Source organism: Lytechinus variegatus, chromosome 3 (genome assembly GCF_018143015.1).
Source record: "Lytechinus variegatus isolate NC3 chromosome 3, Lvar_3.0, whole genome shotgun sequence".
Taxonomy (NCBI): Eukaryota; Metazoa; Echinodermata; class Echinoidea; order Temnopleuroida; family Toxopneustidae; genus Lytechinus; species Lytechinus variegatus.
In genome coordinates this window covers 1,899,986-1,924,310 of record NC_054742.1, presented here as the reverse complement: position 1 = coordinate 1,924,310, position 24,325 = coordinate 1,899,986, and the positions used below count along the sequence as shown (strand labels likewise).

Here is a 24,325-nt window from a genome sequence, read left to right as displayed (position 1 = left end):
ATCCGGGAAGCGTATTTTTTTTTACACCACTGCTCCGCCAAAACATTAAAAAACCCCACAGAAACGGCTCGCGGGCAAGTCTAATTTGTGCGCTCAATTCAAGCTTGCTGCTGCTAGCTAGCAACATCAAGCGCTCGCGATCGCTTCGATTCCCCCAATTCCCGCGTGCGTGATATCAGGTGAAAAATATCATCTTGATCATCATCATCATCACGATCATGGTCTGATCTTGGTACCGTACTTAGTCTTAGAGCTCATAAAAACATCATTTCGTCATGGACAGTACTGACCGTACAAGTCGAGATGAAACTGTCAATCCTCATGATGTCATTCCCACTCAACTGAAGGTAAATTTGTTTTCTTTTTAATTTCTGCTCAGCAGGTGTTTTGTGTGCAGTTTTGCCATGTTTGCTTTAGCATGTTTAGTAGGCTAAACAACATGTCAAAGTTTTTCTGGAGTAGGCCTAGTGGGGGAAGGGTAATGAAAGCAATTCTGACACTTGATCACAAAGGAAACTAGGAAAGGTGAAAAATGAGTATTTTCATTGGATTTTGTCATTATCAATGCTACAAAAACGTGCTATTTTTATAAAAATACCGGTATGGTTCTTTTAAATTTTTATTCACAAGATATGAGAGCTTTGAGTTTGACTTTGATGTGAACTTTCTTTTTTATAATTTTAATGCCACATCAATTATGGTATGGTTGGAACGGGGTCCGAACTCTTGACCGATGCGAAGGTCCGCGAGGCCGAGGGTCCGCGAGACCGAGGCCCCGTGAGACCGAGGCCCTGTGCGACCGAAGACCCGCGAGACTGACTTTTTTTCCCTTCATCGGTTGCCGCGGTCGAGTGGTTTAAGAGGCCTCGTTGCAGTGGCGTAACAGGTTTCTGTTATCGGGAAGGGGGTCAAATAATTCCCGGTAACTAAATATAATCAGTGCCAGTGGCGTTGCTAGAATTTCATTTTAGAGGTACTGCGCTCACGAAACGTCTCTCTGCCTCTGGGGGGGGGGTGCAGGGAGGGGGTGTTTCTGCTACTTACACTAGTATAAACTACGATGCCTTATTTCACTGACACGAAATCTACTCATTTAATATTTATTTTTCTGGTAATTCTGCTTCATGATCTTGTACATTTAATATTTAACAAGAAAACTGGAATTATGGAAATACAAACACCTGGAACATTGAACTTTCATTATGGGCAATCTTATCTTAGCTTTTTTTTCATTTAAACAGAATAATAAGAACAAGAAGGTGAAAGTTCTAAAGAAAACGTACATTAATACCTGTCCTCGGAAGAATGGTTCTTCGGGGGAGTTCTCATGGGGGAGTCGCCCTCCGGAGGAGTAGTCCTCTCGGGGAGTTCTACTAAAACCCATTTTTTATTGGTGTTATTATTTTTGTTATCACGATATCAGCAGCAGTAGTAGAAGTAGAAGTCCTAGTAGTAGTTGTAGTAGTTGTAGTAGTCATATTCATATTCGTAGTAGAAGTAGTAGTAGTAGTACTAGCTGTTATATTATTACCGTTGTTTTTATCATCATAATTATTATTATTACTATCATTTAAATTGTTAACATTATTTGGCATTTTTGTTTTGCTTTGTTTCATTTTGTCACTTTGTTTTATTCATCACTTTAGTTTATTCAATCAATTTTTAAAACCGACACTCCAAATAAATGGATGAATATTTTTTCTAATACCGGACAAAGTTTTATAAACAGTCCTGTATGTTAAAGTTATGTCTCTGAAATCTGGATGAAGAAAAAAATGGTAGGTGAGGTAAATGATAATAAAAAATGGCCGTAAAAAGGAAGGAAAATGAATTAATAGAAGCGCCGAGTTCACCTAGAGCATAGAGAAAAGACGTAGACAAAAATTACGAAGAAAAAAATTAAAGAAAACAGAGGAGAGAGAGAAGGGGGGGGTCAAGAGGAACGATAGGAGAAATTGAAAGTAAAAAGAGCTGTAAGAAAAGTACAAAGGAAAAGAACTGGGAAGAATATCCAATTGATTTATTTGAATGTGCTCTGTGTCTGTCAGTGTGTGCGTTTCTATTCAAAATATGGTTAGGATATTCCTATAAAAAAATCTTGAAATTTGCAACAGCCAACTTCAGATGCGGCGCCAGTGTATTTTGGGTCATCAGTCTAATTGTAACATTTTTTGGTTTCACCTCCGTTGTGTAGATTTCTTCAGAGACTATGGTATGATTTCGTTAGACGATAAAGTAAGAGAGGGGATGGGGTGTCCGATTTCGTAGTATTATATGTTTGCAAACTATTCCAAGTCTAATAATATTCAGCAGAAGCTGAAATGTTATAAAATTGATATGAAAAAGGGAATCTATTGATGAATAATAATTATGAACAATTATATGTATTACAACTTCGTAGCCAAAAAAGCCACCCCCCAAAAAAAAAAATAAGGGGAAACGTCAGCGAGAAAATAAAAAGGTATAGGAGAACGTAAGATGAGCGAGAGCAGACAAGGAACAATTCGAAGAAAATGTCAGAGCTTCCGTGCTTCGCGCTGGAAGGGGAAACTCCACTTAAAATATGGATCGCCTTTCGCGCGCTCATTATTAAGTAATTCTCACACTTCGCGTGCTCACCATCGCCCCCTAACATGCCTAAAATGAAATCCTCGCAAAGCCACTAATTCTGGACTTAGTTACCAGAATTTTTTTGCACTGCCCCCCCCCCCCCCCCTCTGATAACAGGCACCTGTTACGCCGCTGCAACGAGGCGCCTTAAACCACTCGACCGCGACAACCGATGAAGGGGGAAAAAGTTGGTCTCGCGGGCCTTCGGTCTCGCGGACCTTCGGGCTCGCGGACCCTCGGTCTCGCAGACCCTCGGTCTCGCGGACCCTCGGTCTCACGGACCCTCAGTCTAGCGGACCCTCGGTCTTGAGGGCTGTCACCGTTGGAACTACCCCTTATCGACCACCTAATCTTCTAAGCACTGGCCTATTAACTGTTGGGCCCTATGAAAAAAACTATGATGGTGGTCCCCAAGTCTGCGCACCAAACAATTTTGGGTTAAGATTGAATTTCTCCTTATTTCACAAAATAGTGTTCCTTATATTATTAAGAGTACGGTAAGTGTATCCAATTTCTTATTAAAAAATGAAAGAAAATATAGGATTTTCTTGAAAAAACCTCAGGCATTCATTTTCAGATTGGAAAAAAAATGGTACCCCATGTCTGTGCACCCATTCACTTTGCACATGATTCAGGGTTTTTGATGACAAACTAAGGCTGCATTTTGAGGTTGTCACATGAAATTTTTTTTTCATACATAACTAATGTACTTAATCAGTTGTCAATCCAATTGTTTTAGGTCTTGGTAGAAAATTTTTGAATAAACCTAATTTCATATAATAAAATACAAAAGAACAAGTGGGGATATGTATTATCAGCCCACCTAATGAATATTTGTGAAGACATGCTTAGAACTGTTGCACCAGAATAATAGAAATCTTTAAAATTCAATAACTTTGTTTTTTCTGATTTTTTATCTTATTTTCAGCATTTTGCTCTGTGAATTTAACTCTAGTCTATATATTGAGAAATATTTCCAGCCTCGGCCATCCCTTTAATCATTGCAGGTGAAATGCTGTTTTGAGTTTTTAAAAGTGTTGTTGAACAACTTGAACTTAATTGAAGCATTAATTCTTGTGAAGCCTTTTTAGGCCTTTATCAGATAGATGTGACTGGGTTGACCTATAGTCTAGACAAACATAGTCTTTTATAATTTTTTATCTCTGTTTGTATACAGGCAGTTCTTCCAGATAATTATGACTATGTCATAACATCTTTCAGTCTCCAAGATGCTGGATTCACTGCTTTACTGGAAGCAAGTGCACCAGATGCCATGAAGTGGAAGCAAGACTTCGAAGAATCCTCGAAGTGTACTTGGAGGGTACAGAGAACCCACCCATGTCAAGGACAACGTATCCTTTTCAAGGTAATTATCAAGTCGTTTTATCCGTATCACATTATAGAAAAAATGATGAAGTATGAAATACTGTTCTGATACTGCAACAAAAAACAATGAAAATTTTGTTTTAAATTTGATTTCCTTTATTTTATTACAGGAAATAGAAATATCATACACCAAACAAGTTGGCTGGCAAAGGTTCCTTAAATAAATGTCCACAGTGCTGGCGATGATGAAATTGATGTTGAAATACAATGAATAATAAGAGTCTGAAATGTCTGTTTGGAACAAGTAGGCTTACAAGTGTCAAAACAGAAAAATCAAGGAATAATGTTATGTGATGATAAGAAATATCTCACATATTCAACATTATATAAATACATAATCAATACATATGTACTTAATCAATACTTCTGCAGGAAGTATACCAGCTCCAACTTTCATTAGAAAGTAGTACTCATTTGTCTTCCAGCTAAACTTCTAACCCACACACATTTTATGGGTTTATTATTCACTACATTTCATGTTCTCCCTAAAAGGTCAACTCCCCCAATTCAGAGTAAAGTTATGACGTACAGATTGTTTTAATTAAGCGTCCAAGGTTGACCAACACCCATTTGGTTGTAAAAAGTCTAGACCAGACCAATATAAAAGGGGTTCACTTCTGAACCCAAATCAGATTGCAGATTACTTTACACATTTTTCCAGCATACAGATAGATTAGAGATTGGAGTTTAGAGAGTATAGTCACCATCAGACTTACTCATGTTCCTGTATTATTTGTTATCATCATCGAATATTTAATAAATGTTTATATGAACTGTGCATTCTGCAGTGCTTGCCTCATTTAAGTCTGGTTGAAAGTTAAAGTGCAATCAATCCAACCCCAACACAACAATAATTTAACCAAAGAAAGTTTGAGAAAAATCGGACAAATAATGAGAAAGTTATGAGCATTTGATATTGCAATCACTAATGCCATAGGGATCCTCACATTTGCAATGTAACAAGGATGTGTGATGTCATATGTGAACAACTTTCCCTATGATGGACTGTAAATTACCCCCAAAATGTCGGGTTGGAGGTTTTATCCCAAAAAATTTGTATCGATCAGGTACGAAGCAAATCATAAATGATCAACAGTGTTGAATGTTCAAAATCTAACAGATTCTAAATGTCATTCATGTGTTGAATATAATTCATTTTTTATTATCTCCATTTTCCATTCTTGTTCTGCATGACTTTTATGATGTGTTACCTCAATATTGTGCCAATGGATTAAGAGCATCTGATCATTTTGCATGAGTAAGTAGAATAATTTGATATGTGTTTTTAAACCATTAATCTTCATGTTCTGATAGACAATATCATAAATATCAGTCATTGCTTGTTAAATTTTCACAGATAAAAAAAGCAAAGTGAGTAAAAAATAATGAAGGCATCTATCGATTCATCCATAGATATGTTTATCAGTTTAACTAAAAATAATTAGTATGTGCATTTGATATGTTTCCCTATAATAAATTTTCAATAACATCTAAACTATGCAAATTGTACAACTTGTTCCAATTTGATGAGGATCATGCCTTTATAGAGTTGTGCATGCATCAGCATTTTTTTATGAGGCAGTAAAGTTCATTAAAACACTTTGAAATCAACCAGTTACCTTATTTGAGAATTGACCTCAAAGCATTTTGATTTGCAATTGCCTTTTTAAACAGCTCTCACATGTTACAGTTACTGTAGTTATATTTTGTTTGATAAATTAAAATTTAACCTATTTTTGAATCACTGTTATTTTTATTTTAAATCATGTTTATCATTCATTTGCATATTTTTTTATCTATGTAATACATGTGCCTGTTGACTTGAAGTATTTTCTTTTCTTTGGTTTCAGTTCCAAATTATTTGGAGGAAGGTCTTCAGGAAATGTTTGAAGACATGAAACGAAGACTTCAAGGAAATCCTGAGGTGTTCGAGGGCCCTGTCAAGAAAATGTTGAAAAGCTATTCAAAGTTGAAAGGGAATAACAGTTTAACCTCAGCCATGAGTATGTTTGGTCGGTATAATGGTATCAACTTTGCAAACTGCACATGTACATCATCAAAGACCAAGGCTACTGATCAGTCACCTCTCACCTCTGGGCCCAGCATTGGTGTTCAACCATTGTCAATCGCCAGGAGAAAAGTGAAGCTTGGAGGTAGGAGAAGCTTAACAAGGGGCCGGCCAACCAAGCGAGCTGCGACTCAGGAACATGGTTATGCCAAAGGATCCCACTCTCAATGAGCGATTCCAAAGAGGACAAGAGTAGCTGCACCACACTCACTGAGCCATGCCACTACAATGTGCCAGTCTCTTGGAAAGACTCACAGTTCTAAGTGAATCTTAACAGTGCATATATGCCCAGGGGGACCAAGAAGAGTTTGATTCCTTAACTATAAAATCTGGGGTCTTCATTCAAAAGTTTTTGTCTCACCTGCATAGCAGAGTGAGACTATAGGCGCCGCTTTTCTGGCGGCGGCAGCTTCAACATCAAATCTTAACCTGAGGTTAAGTTTTTGAAATGACATCATAACTTAGAAAGTATATGGACCTAGTTCATGAAACTTGGCCATAAGGTTTATCAAGTATTACTGAACATCCTATTAGAGTTTCATGTCACGTGACCAAGGTCAATGAACTTAGACCATGTTGGGGGAATCAACATCAAAATCTTAACCTGAGGTTAAGTTTTTGAAATGTCATCATAACTTAGAAAGTATATGGACCTAGTTCATTAAACTTGGACATAAGGTTAATCAAGTATCACCACACATCCTGCATGAGTTTCAGGTCACATGATCAAGGTCAAAGCTCATTTAGGGTCAATGAACTTTGGCCGAATTGGGGTATTTGTTGAATTACCATCATAACTTTGAAAGTATGTTGGTCTAGTTCATAAAACTTGGACATAAGAGTAATCAAGTATCCTTGAACATTCTGTACGAGTTTCAGGTCACATGACCACAGTCAATGGTCATTTAAAGATAAATTCCAGTATTGGTAAGGATCTCAAAATGAATTCTTACAGAATCTAATATAATGACCACCCAAGTGTCTGTTTGTATGAATAAAAAATATGTGCCAAAGGATTCTGGAAGAAATTGTGTAATTGCTGAGAAATAAGCAAAATGAGCGCGGATTCGGTCACTTCCGTCAGGTCTTTATTCCAGCAATAATAATACACTGTCCCACGTGTGCCTATCTGTGTTGGTGATCTTCAGCGTGAACATTTTTCAGCGTAGATTTCAAGATTTCACAAAGTTCAGTTTATGTAACGGTACCAGATTTAGATCCTCGATGATATACTGACAATTAAGCCTGGTTTTACAGACTTTCTCATGAAATCAGTGTTTACTGCAACTACTAGAATTTCTCTTTAAGGTCAATGAAGTTTGGCCATGTTAGAGTATTTGTTGAATTACCATCACAGGCTCTTCAGTGATACTTGATTACCCTTGTGTCCCAGTGTTATGAACTAGACCAATACACTGTATTGGTCTAGTTCATTAAAATTGGGACACAAAGAGTAATCGAGTATCACTGAAGAGCCTGTGCGAGTTTCAGGTCACACGACCAAGGGCAAAGGTCAATGAACTTTGGCCATGTTGGGGGTATTTGTCGAATTACCATCATAACTGTTGGTCTAGTTCATAAAACTTGGACGCGAGCACTCACTATAGGCCATATATGGGCAAAATCATACCTATTGAAAATTCACTGTAGCTCTTTGAATAGTCCGTTGACCCCCAATTTTTTTTCATATATCGATAGAGTATGAGTTGTAGATTGGATTTCGTCTCACCATTGTCCCTCAATTATATTATGACGTCATCAAAATGGCGTCAGAAGTCAAAATATCCATTTTGCTTGTTATGGCGTCATGATAATTATGCAAATTTGGCTCTAACTCCATGAATATTGGTCAATTTTCGCCTAATTTTTTATATGATGTAGCTTAAGTCTTACTCTTTCTGAATTAATGCCTTTATGTTTCATTTTAATGAACGGATCATCCTGAAAAATTGCAAATGATAAAGGCATGTCATTTTTGTTTCAACTGCTTAGCAGAGTGAGACTATAGGCGCCGCTTTACCAACGGCGGCGGCGTCAACATCAAATCTTTACCTAAGGTTAAGTTTTTGAAATGACATCATAACTCCGAAAGTTTATGATCTGATTCATGAAACTTGGACGTACAAGTCATCATGTATCACTGAACATCTCATGCGAGTTTCAGGTAACATGACCTAAGTCAAATCTCATTTAAAGTCATTGAACTTTGGCCATTTTGAATGTAATTATTAGATTGCAGTCATAACTTTCAAAGTTTATAGATATAAAATATAAAGATATAAAATGTGGATATAGGGGTAATCAAGTATCACTGACAAGTTTTAGATCACATGATCAAGGTCAAATGTCAATGAACGTAGTATTGTATCATATGAATGGTGCTTTTTGTGAATAATTATTTTATAGTAGTTTTCAAAGTCAGCACTGCTGCTATGTTGAATAGCGTGATGCAGGTGAGACAGCCAGAGGCATTCCACTTTTTTTTGGGGGGGTGGAGGGGGGAGCACACTGAGCCCCCAACCGTCAGTATGTCACTGTCCAAAGGTACCATAACCTTTGTAGCACAATGAAAGGATTTGAAAAAAAGAAACACTCTCTCCCATACTTCGGTAAAAAAATTGTTCTTACCTAAAGAAGGAAATGAATTTTGACCATATAATTCGAAAATTATGGCAAAGATAATGAAAATGTTGAGAGGAAATCTGCTGATTAGCAAGAAGTCCGACCATCATATCATTTCATGCCATTTTGGCGCAAGCCTCCTTTTTAGCTCGAGACAAAAACATTCCACTCAAGCATGAACGAAACTAAATCATTTTAATGACAATTGAAGTATAAGACTTCAGAGCACCTATTGACACCAAAATATAGACATAATTTGACTTTTCAAATCTGTCCCGTTTTTTTTTATACGCACTGTACAGTCAGTCGGCAAGCCCATGTGTTAATGAGCAAATGACCAAGATTTATCCAAGTCCTCTCGTGGCTGAATTCATGTCCCTGCAAAATCTTGTGAATTGTGAGATACCACTTTCTCCTTGAGTAATATTGATTATTTTTGTACAATGGGCAAGAGTAAATGTTGCTCTTTTATATTGGTCATTTCTTTTGAATGAAATATTTTGATAAATAAGTGAATTTTTTACCTGAAAAGATGCATTAAACAGAATTTTCTTCCTCTGTTTTCACTTGCAAATTGTGCAACATTTTGCGTTTTAGGCACCAACATTATTTATATCATCAGAAAGCTCAAACTCTATACTTTCTTACAGTGTCACTCTTGATATGTGGCATCTTTTAGATGGGTCAGCAGCCAGCTTTTTCCATCAAGATGCAAGACGAGATTTCTAAAAATTTCCAAGTAACATAAAATCCAGAGTTCTGATTGGCTGAATAATGTTTTCAGAACAACAGTCGCAGCTAATTTGAAGAGATTACCACATGGTGAGTGTGACCTTGCAGAGGATCAGTGTGGGGAACATTGGAAATTGCATGGGTGTGTGGTTTCTATGACCAATCAGAGCGCAGGATTCTTGTTTTTGAGCTGCTAAATTTTCTTGACCTATGAAAAGGTGGCTGCTGACCCATCTAAAATACATCTTATAAAAATCATATGATATTAAAGCTTAGATCTTCAGCTTTATCATGATCTAAAAATCATTTGTGCTTAAACAGAAATTAAGTGTGAAAACAACATTTGTTGCATGAAAAAATTATTTTGTTTCATGTTTTCTATCAAAAGTTGTCCCTATATTACAACATCCTTTTAAAAATCCAAACACATGACCTGAAAGAATAATTCTTCTTTACAAAGATACCAAAAAATTTGGTCAATATTTAGAGCAGCAATGGCCGAATAAAAAGAGGTGTTTTGGTTCGCACCAAGCTCATTAACTATGCAAAAACCCTCTAGTCATGAATATCACTTGGATAAAAGAAGCTACTTTTTTTAGGCCTTGCCGACTGACTGTGTAGAGGTAATCAAGCATCACTGACAATCTTAGGTTGCATGATTAAGGTCATATGTCATGGTCAATATAGTCGGTTTCAAAGTGATATAAAAAAAACAAAGGGAATAGGGTTACGTTCTCATTTGTATGAAGTTGAACATATATCCAAAACCATCTAAAGTCATCCTGTTACCACATTATTGTCTAAAGGTTATTGTTGATAATACGTAAAAAGGTTCCGAAAACCATTTGAGTTTGTAACAGATCTGATATCAGATATCTTTCTGAATGCATTTCAAATAAAGAGGAAACAATGTTTTTTAATCCACTGTATTCCAATGTGATTTTGTATTGAAAATGAACATATGAAAGATATTGTCTAGAGATGCTGAGCAAAGTGCTCAAAGAATGTGTGAGGGCAACTGGTTGTTTTTTTTATAGTATTTTCTTAATAGGTCTTCTGGTATTGACTTGTTCTGAAGTTTTCCCAACCTGAAATATTTATCAAATCACAGAGTATACATTTGCAGCAATGCTTGCTAGTATGCACCTGTTGGACAAAGTTCAGTAGTAGCTGTGATAAAAGACTGAGATAGATGAATAGAGAGGGGAAATGGGAGAGGAGTGAGAAAGAATGAAAGGGTTTGATGGAAGTACAAGGAAATTGATTTTGAACAAAATATGTACATTGTGAAGAAACAATTCAGAATTGGGCCTTAAGCAAGAGGGGATAATGCTGAAAAAGAAAGTCTATCCAAGCAGAAAAACCAGATGAATAAAACAAAACGTTTGAGGAAAATTGCACAACTAAAAGAAAGTTATGAAATTTTAATCATGAAGAACTAGAAAAATCACAAGACAAATTTCTGAATGAATGTACCACTAACCATTTATTTTGCATTCATACTGTAAAAATTCATCATTTGACCAATCACATAATTTATTCAGAACTTCAAGTTAACATTTTCATATTGTTATGTACGTAGGCCTTAAAATATCTAATGAACTCAAAATATTGAGCTTGTCTATACTTATACCTTTAATAACTCAATTATAAATATTGAATCATTAATTAATATAAAGTCTGTAATAATGGAAACATGAAAAAAACTTATCTATCATCGAGATATCCTGGTAAAAGTTTTGAGGAAATCAAAATTTTGAAACAGTAAAATTTCATAGTATTGATATACTAGCAGATAAAATAATGGTTAGTAGTGCACGTATGATGTCACAAAGTTGGTAATTGCCCAGTGATTTTCATTTCATTAAAATTTCATAACTTTTTTATTACTCGTCCGATTTCCCTCAAACTTTTTAGTTCTGTCAATCTGATTTTTCTTGTCCTGTAGAGGGGTAGAGACAGGGCCGCGGAAGCGGTGGGGGGATCACCCCCCCCCACACACACACACACATCTTATCTGCCCCATAATAATAATAATTTAAAATCTTATTTATATAGCCATGATAGCGCATATAACTGCAGAAGCAGTCCCTGTATATGTGCTTTATAAATAGCTAGATAAATGCAAACGTATCAAGAAGGTATGCATATCAATACTGTTAAAACAGACAAAATTCATCTACAAAATGAGCCTATTCAACAACAAAATGTAGGTCTTTTGAGTTGGTAAATCGCAAGAGAGCAATGCAGAGGCCACTGTCGCCCAGATATAGAAAGGAGACTGCTGGAGAGAGAGCTAGAGAGGGGAGGAGTGCTGCAATTTTTAGACGAAGAAAAGAGATAGTCTGCAGCTAAAAACCATATTTCTTTGTTCATGCATCTGAATATCTGCAGGTAACATAATTGCGAACAAAATGTTCATACAATCTTTTTTACATATGTAGGAATTAATATTTAATTCAAGCAAATTAGGTCCCAACAAACTAAACGCTTTTCAAACGATTATCTTATTCATATGTTGAAACGAGGTTTGTTTTTTAATGCTAAGTTTTTTTTAACAAACTCAAAGGAGATGTTCACGACGTATTGCGTGGTCAATGTGTTAGACTCTTGCGCGAGCCGTTTCTGTGGGGTTTTTTAATGTTTTGGCGGAGCAGTGGTGTAAAAAAAAAATACGCATCCGGGAAGGGGAAGGGGGTGCTGGAAGCCCCCCCCCCCCACAACAACAATAAAATCATGACTTGCTACATGAGCAAAAAAATAAGACTCACCATATAACTTGGTCCACTGACAAATCATCTGAAAGGGGCAAAAAACACAATGGAATAAGAAAAAAAAATTACTTAAAGAAGCTAGAAAGGATTTTTTTTTGCATCGACCGAAGTTCCAGCCCCCCCCCCCTAAGTTGAAAAAAGTGGTATAGGAGACTATTACCTAAATCGATTCGTGAAGAAACGAATGTTGAATTTGTTGAGTTGAATCTTTGAGCCAAAAACTAAAAATTCACATTTACTATGATTCAAAAGTAACGAGTTTGACTTCAACCAAGTGTCAATGTCCATAATGCATCTTTCAAGATTACACAGGGCTTGTGTGGCACTATATATACACAACAAAAAAAGTAAGTCCCCCTTAAACAAACATCAATAATTTCCGAACCAATGCGAGTTTTAAATATATTTTTACGTAAGCGTACTTTTTTAAGTTACCCTCTGAGTAAATGTTACCTATAGATAGCAAAGTATCTGGGGCCCATATGGGAATCATGTGGGCCTACTGGGGCCCATATATGTACCATGTAAAACCCATATGTGGCCCATATGGTTTGTCCAACCTAAAACCCAGATAATAAAAACCATATGGACCCCATGTGGTATATCTACGCGATGTAGTCTTATTTCAGGGTCGACCGAGCCCAAATATATAGAAACACCCTTATAAAACCCATATTGTGGACCATATGGGTTTTCCAACCTAGAATAACCCACATAATAAAACAATATGGACCCCATGTGGTATCTATATATGGGCGAAGTGGAATAATTATGGATCGACTGAGCCCAGATAGAAACATATAAAACCCATATGGGTTTTCTCACCTAGAACCCACATAATAAAACCATATTGGCCCCATTTGGTATCTATATGGGCGAAGTGGCATAATTATGAATCGCCTGAGCCCATATAGGAACATATAAAACCCATATAGGGCCCATATGGGTTTTCACACCTAGAACCCACATAATAAAACCATATGGGCCCCATGTGTATATGGGCGAAGTGGCATAATTATGGATCGACTGAGCCCAGATAGAAACATATAAAACCCATATGGGGCCTATATGGGTTTTCCCAACTAGAACCCACATAATAAAACCATGTGGGCCCCCTGTGGTATCTATATGGGTGAAGTGGCATAATTATGGATCGCCTGAGCCCATAATTAAAAGGAAAAAACCCATATGGGTTTTCCCACCTAGAACCCAGATAATGAAACCATATGGGCCCCATGTGGTATCTATATGGGCGAAGATAGCAAAATATCTGGGCCCCATCTGGGTCCAATGTGGGTTATCTGGGACCCATATGGGTTAGTAGTGGGTAGGTCCACATGGGGCCCATATATATGGGGCTCATCTGGGTTATATCTGGGCCCATATGTACCAGATGAATATCATCTGGGCTGGAGATGGGCATTTCCAAGTGGGACCCAGATGGGCTAAAATATGTGGGACCCATCTGGGTTAAATCTGGGCCCATATGTACCAGATGAATATCATCTGGGCTGGAGATGGGCATTTCCAAGTGGGACCAAGATGGGCTAAAATATGTGGGACCCATCTTGCTTATATCCGGGCCCATATGTGCCAGATGAATATCATCTGGGCTGGAGATGGGCATATCTAAGTGGGACCCAGATGGGCTAAAATATGTGGGACCCATCTGGGTTATATCTGGGCCCATATGTACCAGATGAATATCATCTGGGCTGGAGATGGGCATTTTCAAGTGGGACCCAGATGGGCTAAAATATGTGGGACCCATATGGGTTAAATCTGAGCCCATATGTACCAGATGAATATCATCTGGGCAAGAGATGGGCATTTCCAAGTGGGACCCATGTGGGCTAAAATATGTGGGGCCCATGTGGGTTATATCTGGGTCCATATGTACCAGATGAATATCATCTGGGCTGGAGATGGGCATTTCCAAGTGGGACTGGGCTAAATTATGTGGGACCAATCTGGGCCCATATGTACCAGATGAATATCAGCTGGGCAGGAGATGGGCATATCACTGGATCGATCGATCTAGACTGCAGTCATGAATATTCATTACAACAGTAAATGACCAAAATTTTAGCTAAAACAGCTACAACAATTGAAATGATTATGTTTATGCAAGGATTCCACCGTAAAAAGTTTCAGGAAAGTATGTAATTTATTACTATAAAATAAAAAATCGAAACATTTAATTTCAGGACAAAATTTTCAAGTATAGCAAACTCGCTGTATATACATGTATAGAAGTCAATAACAAGATTCAGTGGTTAGGTGTAGGATAGGATTAGGATTTAGGGTTAGAATGTAGGATTATAGGATATGATAAGGATTAGAGTATTGGGTTGTAAAGTCACCATAATGACACAAATTAATATAATTTTTTTGATTGATTAAAACATCGTGAACCTACATGGGGCCCACATGGGACCCATATAAAAACACAGTATTGTTTTCATATGGAGCCCAGATGGGCCATGTGAGGTTTACATGGGTTTTATGTGGGCTTGCCCAGATTCATACTAAACCCACTTGGCCCAAATGGGCCCCACATAGGGTGTACATATGGGTCCCAAATTGGCCAAGTGGGGCCCATATGGGCCCATACATAGCCCAAATGGGCCCCATATGGTTTACATGGGTACGATGTGGGCCTGCCCATATTTACCCCACGCGAAACCCTGGCCCATATGGGCCCGAGACGGGGTGTAAGGTGCAAAAAACACATGGGTCCCAGATGGGCCAAGTGGGGCCATACATAGCCCACATGGGCAACCCATATGGGAGCAATGTGGGCCTGCCCATTTTCAACCCACACTAAACCCACTTGGCCCAAATGGGCCCCACATAGGGTGTACATATGGGTCCCAGATTGGCCAAGTGGGGCCCATATGGGCTCATACATAGCCCAAATGGGCCCCATATGGTTTACATGGGTACGATGTGGGCCTGCCCACGCGAAACCCTGGCCCATATGCGCCCCAGACTGGGTGTACGGTGCAAAAAACACAAGGGGCCCAGATGGGCCCATACATAGCCCACATGGGCAACCCATATGGGGCCCACATTTTAGCCCAGATAAGCCCACAAGAAACCCATATCGGCCCCATATATTTTGCTCACTGGGTATGGACGTATTTTACGTCATGCTTGAGTGAGCACCGTCATAAGGCAAAAATGTTACTTTTCAAAAGTCACAAGCCAAATATCATGACTTTGATTCCATTTTATTGGAACTAATTCCACATTCTCATCATGAAAAATAATCAGAAGGCTTTGTAAAAGTTACTTTCTAAAAGACGATGCAACTTTTTGGTTAAACTTCACGGTTGAATTAACACAAGTCCAAATTTGCAATAATTGGATTATTTACACATTTCTATCAATAAAAACGATAGAATATAATGACAGTTATTTTGGGGGAGAGTATCTTCAACAATATTCATCGCTTCACGGTTCAATGAACATTTATTGAAAACAAAAAATACGATTTTCAAATAGCATAGGCAAGTATTAATTGTTTCATTTTGGTAACTGAAAATGATCTTTTCTCAACTTTTCGTTATGTTCATGACCAATTAACATGCTTCAATGATTCAAAGGCGTTTAATTAAACATTCACGCTTGAATGAACATGTGGAATGTGATTAGCTCTTTTTTTTACGTTATTGGAAAATGCAATTTGTAACAATGGATATCCGTCACAAACCTTGCATAGTTCATTTGATTTGATTTTTATGAAAAATCCCGACGTTTAATGCATCAGTGAGCACACAAAATTCGAAAATTATGCATGAGTAGATAGTTCACTATGTGCCGTACCGAATGGTCATTTTGGTGTGCGCGCCATACTCCCATAGAGTTAAATACGTACTCTATAGTGCGCGCCTATTGGATAGTGTTACTCTGAAGCTATGTGCGAAGTTTCATGAAATAACTGTTGGCAGAAGTAACAAAAATTGTCCATGAAACAAACCCTCATTTCACATTTGGACTTGTGTACATTATGGATGCATATTTTTAAGTAACCCCTTATTCAATATGGTGGAACTTTTTTTTCAAGGCTGTCTTTTGCAATGCGTTTGGCAGTAATGTTTATCAACCTATGGGCAGAATTCTGTGCAAAAATGAAATCGATTTGTTTATTTAAGGATGAGTGAGCACACATCAAAATGGGAAAATTTGTATTTTCGATGTCACAGACTCATTTTAAAGGGTAATAAAGTGAATATTAAGGGCAAATTCGGTTTCAAATGTGACTTTAATTGCTTTTGTTTTTATCATCCAAATCATTTCTATCACCAAACACTTTTCGAACTTTAAACATTTTCATGGTTGAGCGAGCACATTCGAAAACTTAGGAATGAAATACTCTTTATACTGAATAAATGTATTCTTTTCCTAACAATTTCTCATGATCAGTTGAATGTATGGACAAATCAGTGGTGGATCCAGAATTTTAGAATGGGGGAGGGGCCTATAATCGGGGGAGCCACCAACATTTTCAAATGTTAACATGATCTAACAAGTTGTAGAGGATAAATCCCTATATGATGATACGTCACAATACAGGGGCCGCGGAACAGTTTTCAAGGGGGGGGGGTTGAGTCAAAAGTGGGGGGGGGGCTGACCATGTAAAAAATCACAATCGTATGGTCATTTTTACATTTTTGTATATGCTTTTGGAAAAAAAGGTGGGGGCCGAAGGCCCCCCCCCCCCGTTTTCGCGGCCCCCGCAATACATTGTGCTCACTCAACCATGAACATACGATATCAAAATTTGGTCTGAAGTGGTTAAATGATGGATAGTAAAACAGCATTACACCATAAAATTCACCTAAAAATAACTTTTGCCCAACTTTGTATTTGCACAATCTGAAAAATAAATCTTGTGACTTTCAAAAATGGTCATTTTTAATTCCATCTTTGATTACTCATGCATGACTCAACCGATCAATCTCATTTTTCTCCAGAAGTTGCTTAATGAGTGTAGAAAATCACTTATGAAATATCATATCTCAAAATAATTCGGTTCAAAAGTTACAACAATTTGATTTAGGGGGGACTTACTTTTTTGTTGTGTATAGTTTGATTGGGTATAACATGAAACAAAAATCTGAATATCATCTGCATATTTATGATAGTGAACAGAGTGATGTTTAGAATATGGTGAATGTAATGAGAGATAGGATTTCAGCCATTGTAGGGCCTTGTCCTGCCATGAACACCTAAACTAGTCAGAGTGTTGATTAAGTAAGGTGTGCTCTATGTGTCAAACGCGGCCGACCAATAACTTTTCATTTTATTTTGTATGCTGATGACACTACTCTTCTTGCCTCCAATACTAATTTTAATGATCTATGTGCAAATGTTAATTTTAATCTCTCAAAAGTCGCAATTTGGTTTAAGTGCAATAAATTATGTTTAAATGTAGATAAAACAAATTACATTCAATTTTCAAAGAATGGTTCTAAGAATAATGATATGTGTGTGTTGAAAATTAATGATAAAATAATTAAACGTTGTAATTCTTTGAGATTTCTGGGAGTAATTCTTGATGAATTTTTAAATTGGAATGAACATATTGATAACATATCGAGAAAAATATCAAAATATGTTGGTATTCTGAATCGTTTAAAGTATGAATTACCTTTTAATATCTTATATCAATTGTATAATGCATATATTCTACCACAACTTATGTATTGTAACTCCATCTGGGGAAATAATCATAGTAAAAGGATCGAGGTGTTATTCAAATTACAGAAAAGAGCAATTAGAATCATTACAAAATCTAATTATTTAGCACACACCCCTCCCTTATTCAAACGTATAAGAACCCTCACAATATTTGATATTAATAAATTACAAATCTTATCTCTTATGCAACGTTTCAATTCACAAACACTGTCTCCATATATCATGAATATGTTTTCTTTTAATGCTGAAATTCATACTTATAATACCAGATCTCGTCATAAATTTCATAGATGGAAATATAATAATAACAGAAGTAAGCAAACTCTTCGCCACACTGGCCCCTTTTTATGGAACTCTTTAGACTTAACCTTATTCAACCTCCAACACAATAATTCGTTTAAAAAGCAATATAAGACTCACCTTTTAAATTCGTACTAGTACTCCTCATTACCCCCTTGTGTTTGTTTATTTGTGTCATTTCCTGTCATTTAATGTTTATTTCCTAGTTGTTTCCGATTCTTTGGTTATTCATTTCTCTTGGTGTATATACAAGCCATGCATGCCTTGGCTTTCTCATATACACCATTTTCCAATCGATGAAATACGCTGCATTTTTTTGTGTTAAATTGTACATTTGTTATGTTTTTCTGCTGTTTTTTTAACCTATTATTGTACATTTCTGTTTATTTGTGATTATATGTTTTTTATCCATTGCTTTGAATTGATTTGGAAATAAAGTTTACCTTTACCTTTAAATAACTTAGTAAATAAAATTTGTAATATTATTTTATACAAATAAATTAGTAATTATCTCTATGATGCTACCATAGATAACTTTATTATATGGGTGCTACCATGGACCTAGGTGCTACAGACTAAAGAGCCAAAACCATTATTTGCCAAAAATCGTTTCGCTATATAGTGCGTATCAAAAAAAATTTACACTTTGAAAAAATCCTGTAAAATTATACATTTGTAATATCCTGAAAAATATTCCACATTTTAACATTGGTACAGATCCATTAAATCAAATGACGATATAACTGTCGAAAAAAAAATCCGCTTGAGTGAGCACCACTTACTTTTGAAAAGTTAGTGAAAAATGATTTGCGCAAAACTTTGAAATAGTATGCAAATAAAAGTAGACCTTAATCATGAAGAACACATTGAATTTAGCTAGTAAAATTGATTTGAAGATATCTTCTACCTTGTTTGACTTGTGTCCTTGCCCAAAACGCTTCGAAGAATGCATTTCGCCCTACCCCACTCCCCCACACACCGAGGCCATCGTGACGATATGTGATTTACATGGAATGGCTTAAGCTTGTTTTCATTTTGTTAATCATTGCTAAGCTTGGGAAAAGTGTGGAGAAACAAGTATTAAATGAAAAATGAAATGTAAACCCACTTTCAATGACAAAAACTTAGTGAAAAAATGCTGGAGATGTCTGATATAAACTTTTGTTCAGATTTAGTTATGTCCTCAGATCCAGCTGGCACAAATAGCGTAAAGGTTGTGCTTACTAAGTGTGTTTAAATTTCAATTTGGGTGGCAAAATTGTTACAAAATAAAATGTATCTGTTTATATTTCAATTTACTAAAAGTGCAAGGGAAATGTATGACAAATCTTTCGTAGGGTAAGTTTGATTTCGCCCTTTCCCCTTGACACAGCATGAGAACGAGCATTTCTGCGCAAAGAGATTTCTGCGAGCTTTACAGAAATGGACAGTGCTCACTCGGGTGTAACATTCTGACAAAACTTTTACTTTCATTGGATAGATGAGACCCAAACCCAAGATTATATGTGAAAAAAATTACCCACATCTTGTATATTTTTTAATTCCCAGGGCTTTTTCAAAGTGTAAACTTTTTTTTGATACGCACTGTATGGTGTTTCTGCTCACCTTTTGGAGACATCAAGATGATTCAGAATGATTTTGCGTTTTTATACATATAAAAACGCAAACGCAAAAAAAAATCGCCAACCCATGGTTTACATGACTCTTTGGCATTAATGCTAAGAGACATGTAAACCAGGGTTGGCGATTTTTTTTCATTAAAAAAAATGCCACTTTTTTTATTAAAACAAAATCGCATTTATTTTATTTAAATCAGATTTTTTTTATTTACATCGGATTTTTTTTAGAAACTTTTTGAAAACAAAGCACAAACACCAAAAATATAAACCTTTACACTGACATCAATTTTAAATCATACATTTCACCAGGCGCGTAGCCAGGGGGCGGTCGCCCCCCCCCCAAAAAAAAAAAGTCCCCAAAAAAGAAAAAAAGAAGGGAAAAGAGAGGAGAAAAGGAAAAGGGAAGGGAGGAAAAGGTAGCTTTGTGTGTGTTTTTTCTATTTTTTTTTCAAAAGAGAAACTCCTTCACTCTTGCTCTAAAAATTTTGCTTCCGCGCTGCGCGCAGTTAAATGACGATATTGAAGTTCTCCATTGTTTCCCCACCCTTCCTCTAACCCTGTTTTTCCACCTCAGCTATATGTGTTTCTTGCGTTCAAATGTATACATTGGGGCATGGAATTGGAGTAAGGTTAGGCCGAAGTACATGAAGTTATGTTTTATTGTTTGCGCAACTTCTGGTTGGGTCGGCTCCGGCCGGCGAATTTCTGAAAATTTGATAAAACCTTTCTCTTTTGAATGCAAAAGGTAAAAATGCCACAAAGAAGGACAAAACTAAGATGACAAAAAGGACAAAAAGAAAGAGGACAAAAGAAAGGGGTAAGGGAAAAGAAAAGGGAAAGCCAAATAACAAAATTTAATCATCCTGAAATAGGGCCTATACTGATAAACGAGTAAGACAGGGGTAAGAAATATAAGAGATGGCAAAATGGAACGGGAATTTACGGAAGGAAAGGAAAAGAAAAGGCCAAAAATCCGGGGCCAAAAGAAACGGGAAACTAGGTACAATGGAATGAGCGAAAATGCTAATATAAAATCTGAATCGAGAAAAGAAAAAGAAAAAGAAGAAAATTAAAAGGAGAAATTAAGAACACGACTGCTGCCGAGGATGAAAAATAAAGAACGGGAAAAAGAATCGGGTGGCGTATGTTCATAAAAGCTTGCTAAATTTCAAGCAATAACGGTCGCAATCAGGGGAGCATTTCATGAAGGAACTTGTCGGACGTTTTATCCGACAAGTCCCTTTTTATCCGACAGTTACCATAGTAACATGCTTCTCAGCCAATCAAAATCAAGTAAAGTTGTCAGATCTGACTACTTATTGTTCGGGCTTGTTGGACAAAAATGTTGATGAAACGCCCCCCCCCCCCCCCAGTACAAAATAAATGACTGAACCTTGAGAGGTTACGGAGGTACCATCCGAGCATTGCCGATGTAATGTCCATGTAGGCGGATCCATGGGGGGCTATTGGCGGAGCAAAAAAAGGGGAAAAAAGGGAAAGAAAGAAAAAAAAAGGAAAGAGAGGAGAAAAAAGAAGAGGAAGACGAATGAATAAATAAAGATTAAAATGAAAGGAAGGCTTGTAAAATAAAGAAAATCTTTCATGTCACTTAGTGATTTACATAACCTGTTCAACGTGGAGCTAAAATATCAAGTTTGGAAGTCAATATACAAAACATATTTCACCTCGGAAATCAAACTCTTATTCTTTTGTGTGATTTACAAAGTGATTTTTATAAAGTGCTCTGTAAAAGTGTCAGTTTTATGGTCTGAATATCAAAATTTTATGCTCGCACTGCGCGTTCGCAAATTTTGATATATCAGGGGGTGTTTCACAAAGATTTAAGTATGACTTAGAGTCGCACTTAAATGTCTAGTTGCGCGTAGTATAAAATGCATGACAGCATTGGTCAGATCATGCCATAGAGTTAAATACGTAACTGGAACATGCCCAGGCCCCCGAAGCTACCGCCATTTTGTTTAATCCATTAGAAGCTAAAATAAGCCCCCATTAATATTAATTTCGTACGATGCTCCCTCGTCAACTGTGGTTTTGTACGTGTATTAGACAATACGCACACCAGCGCAATGACAAAGGTCAACTTGGCAAATTTATTAATGTATTCATTTTGTTACGCGCTCGTGACGCGAAGGATTCAGCGAATCAAGCAAGCGCAAATCTGAGACGATACGTTGCGCTTTATAAAGTATCGATATCACAAGCGATATCACTTAAAAACAACAATGTTTGTATTGCGTCTTATAGGCCTATGCTAATTCTGAAAGGGAAGATGAAAAGAGTAGATCAAGTCGCGATTAGGTAAAAAGGTAGAGGTGGGGTGGGGGCAAATCATGGTTATTACAATGATGGTATTCATTTTCACTGGTTGAGTATGAATACTGAAAAAAATAACTTTCACCACTAAAAGAGTCATTTCTTGTTACAAATTTAATTTGGAGAAGTAAAAAAAAAAAAATCTTCATGGATCCCCGTGCCTGCTTTCTTCTGGCGTCCGTTTCATAATGAATTACACTGAGCTATTTAAACATCGCTATTATTGTGATAACCGTGGGAACCTTGATTATGATTGGTATTCGTAGTTACCATACTTGTAACTCATGATGAAACGGGCCCCAGTTTATCATGCTCAATATGTTTCCTGTCCCCTTTATTCTCCAGCATTTCTTACTCTGTTTTTTTTTCCATTTAATCATTTTCCCACTCATGTTCTTTTGTGCCGCCCTTCTCCTACATATGAAGAGCTCACTTTTAAAAGGGGTTAGGTCCATTTTTAATCAAATTTGATTTTTATGTCTTAATTGATTTTTAGTAGCTCTATAAGATGATACCATAGAAAAGTTGAAATTCCCATAAAAAGTGAACTAAAAAAAGAAAATTCACTTTTTTCAAAAGGGGTTAGGTCCATTCATAATTTTTCTGGAAAATAATATCTTAAAAAAATATGAAGATAAGTAGATTCCTTTTATACCCAATATCTAATGGTAGGGTATTATGAAAATTCATTTTCGCATAAGAATATTGCAATATGGGAGAATAAAAAAAAAATGATTTTCTTGGAGTGGCCCTAGCCCCTTTTGCAACTTAACTTTTCATATATTTCCTTCTTATTTTCCCACTTGTTATCTGTCTGGTTTCCAAAAATCTCGTCTTATTTCTCTTCCACCCCTTTTGTTCCTACTTCCAACACCAGCTCTCTCACCACCCCCTCTAAATTATCTCTTCATAATTATGTGCCCCTCCATTTCTTTCTCATCTCTTTTCAACCCACTTCTCATCACTCTTTCCCTCTCTCGATCTCCGTCTCACTTTGAATTTTGCCAATTCCAAATCCCTTTCATTTTAGCTCGGTAAAAATACTATATGAACACAAATGAAAGACATGAAGGAATTTTCTGGTTAGTGGTGAATTTTATTAATTATCCAGAAAAAAAATCACATTATCAGAGGATTAAGCTTTACCTTTTTCTTAAGCGTATGTTAATAGTTTGAACCAAAATAAATGTTTTTGTATGCTGGGGGGGGGGGCACAATTCCCCCTACTTTTTGAAGCACTGAAAAGTGTCTTTTTATGCAAGAAAATGCCCCCTCACGAACGTGTACTGTGTCCCTTTCACCTGATGAGAACCTTTTTTAGGTAATACCAATCAGTGCTCTTCCTTATATGCAATGTTTCACCCAAAAATGCCCCCCACGTGTTCTGTGCCCTTCCATCTGAGAGCCCGTTTCATGTAATACAAAGTGCCCCCTCGCCTTCTTGAAAGTGCCCTTTCTTGAATCACTGCCCCCTTTTACCCAAGAAGAGCGCTTCTAAAGAATTTGTTCTGTGCCCCTTTCACTTGAGAAGGATCTGTTTTCTGGTCACCATGACGAGTGCCCTTTGAAACAAGAAAACAATATTTTCATTTCTATAATATACTTCTGAAGGATATCCTGTGTGCATTAAGTTTAATAATTCATGTGAGTGGGGTATATAAGCAGGTTCGTACAGATGGAGGGGGGGGGGGCTTGAAGGACTCTTGCCCATAGGCAGTGGAAGCGGTGGTATAGGGGGACCTGTCCCCCCTAAATTTGAGGTGGGGGACAGTCCCCCCTCCTAAATTTCTTGTTGAGAATCTTTTTTTTTTGCTCGTCAATTTTTTTTCCTGCGTCCCCCCTAAATTCAGGTAGACCCCCCTTAAAATTGTTGTGCCCCCCTTAAAATTGTGGTTGACCTTTTTTTTTGCTGGAAATTTTTGTGGTCCCTTCTAAAATTTAGGTGGATAAATTCAGGTGGACCCCCCTAAATTTTTTGCCTTCCGCTGCCAATGCTCTTCCCCCCCGAAAAAAAAATCACGACCAAGGGGAAAAAAAGAAAAAGGAAAGCAAAAGGTGAAATATATCATTTTGAATATTTTGTCGAAATCTATCACAAAATTGGATATTTGTTTTTAAAATGTCAAAATTTTGCTTGCTCGCAATTTTTTAAAAATTTCACATAAAACAGCATT

General features: G+C 36.9%; 2 protein-coding genes across 2 annotated transcripts; both read left to right on the top strand.

Moving 5' to 3' along the window:
- Positions 1-83: 83 nt before the first annotated feature.
- Positions 84-4,078, top strand: LOC121412166. Its single transcript, XM_041605074.1, has 2 exons — positions 84-347; positions 3,788-4,078. The coding sequence occupies exons 1-2, from the start codon at positions 276-278 to the stop codon at positions 4,043-4,045; spliced, it is 330 nt and encodes a 109-aa protein (XP_041461008.1). The 5' UTR covers positions 84-275; the 3' UTR covers positions 4,046-4,078.
- A 957-nt stretch (positions 4,079-5,035) lies between these two features.
- On the top strand, positions 5,036-6,486 carry LOC121412165. The gene is made up of 2 exons (XM_041605073.1): positions 5,036-5,254; positions 5,847-6,486. Exons 1-2 carry the CDS (start codon positions 5,251-5,253, stop codon positions 6,233-6,235), a joined length of 393 nt encoding a protein of 130 aa, XP_041461007.1. The 5' UTR covers positions 5,036-5,250; the 3' UTR covers positions 6,236-6,486.
- The last annotated feature ends 17,839 nt before the right edge of the window (positions 6,487-24,325 follow it).

What these genes read in the sequence shown, in the direction of transcription:
- LOC121412166 (XM_041605074.1), top strand. Translation starts at nt 276, where the DNA reads ATGGACAGTACTGACCGTACAAGTCGAGATGAAACTGTCAATCCTCAT. An exon ending in TCATTCCCACTCAACTGAAG is followed by an intron (nt 348 to 3,787) that starts GTAAATTTGTTT and finishes GTTTGTATACAG; the next exon opens with GCAGTTCTTCCAGATAATTA.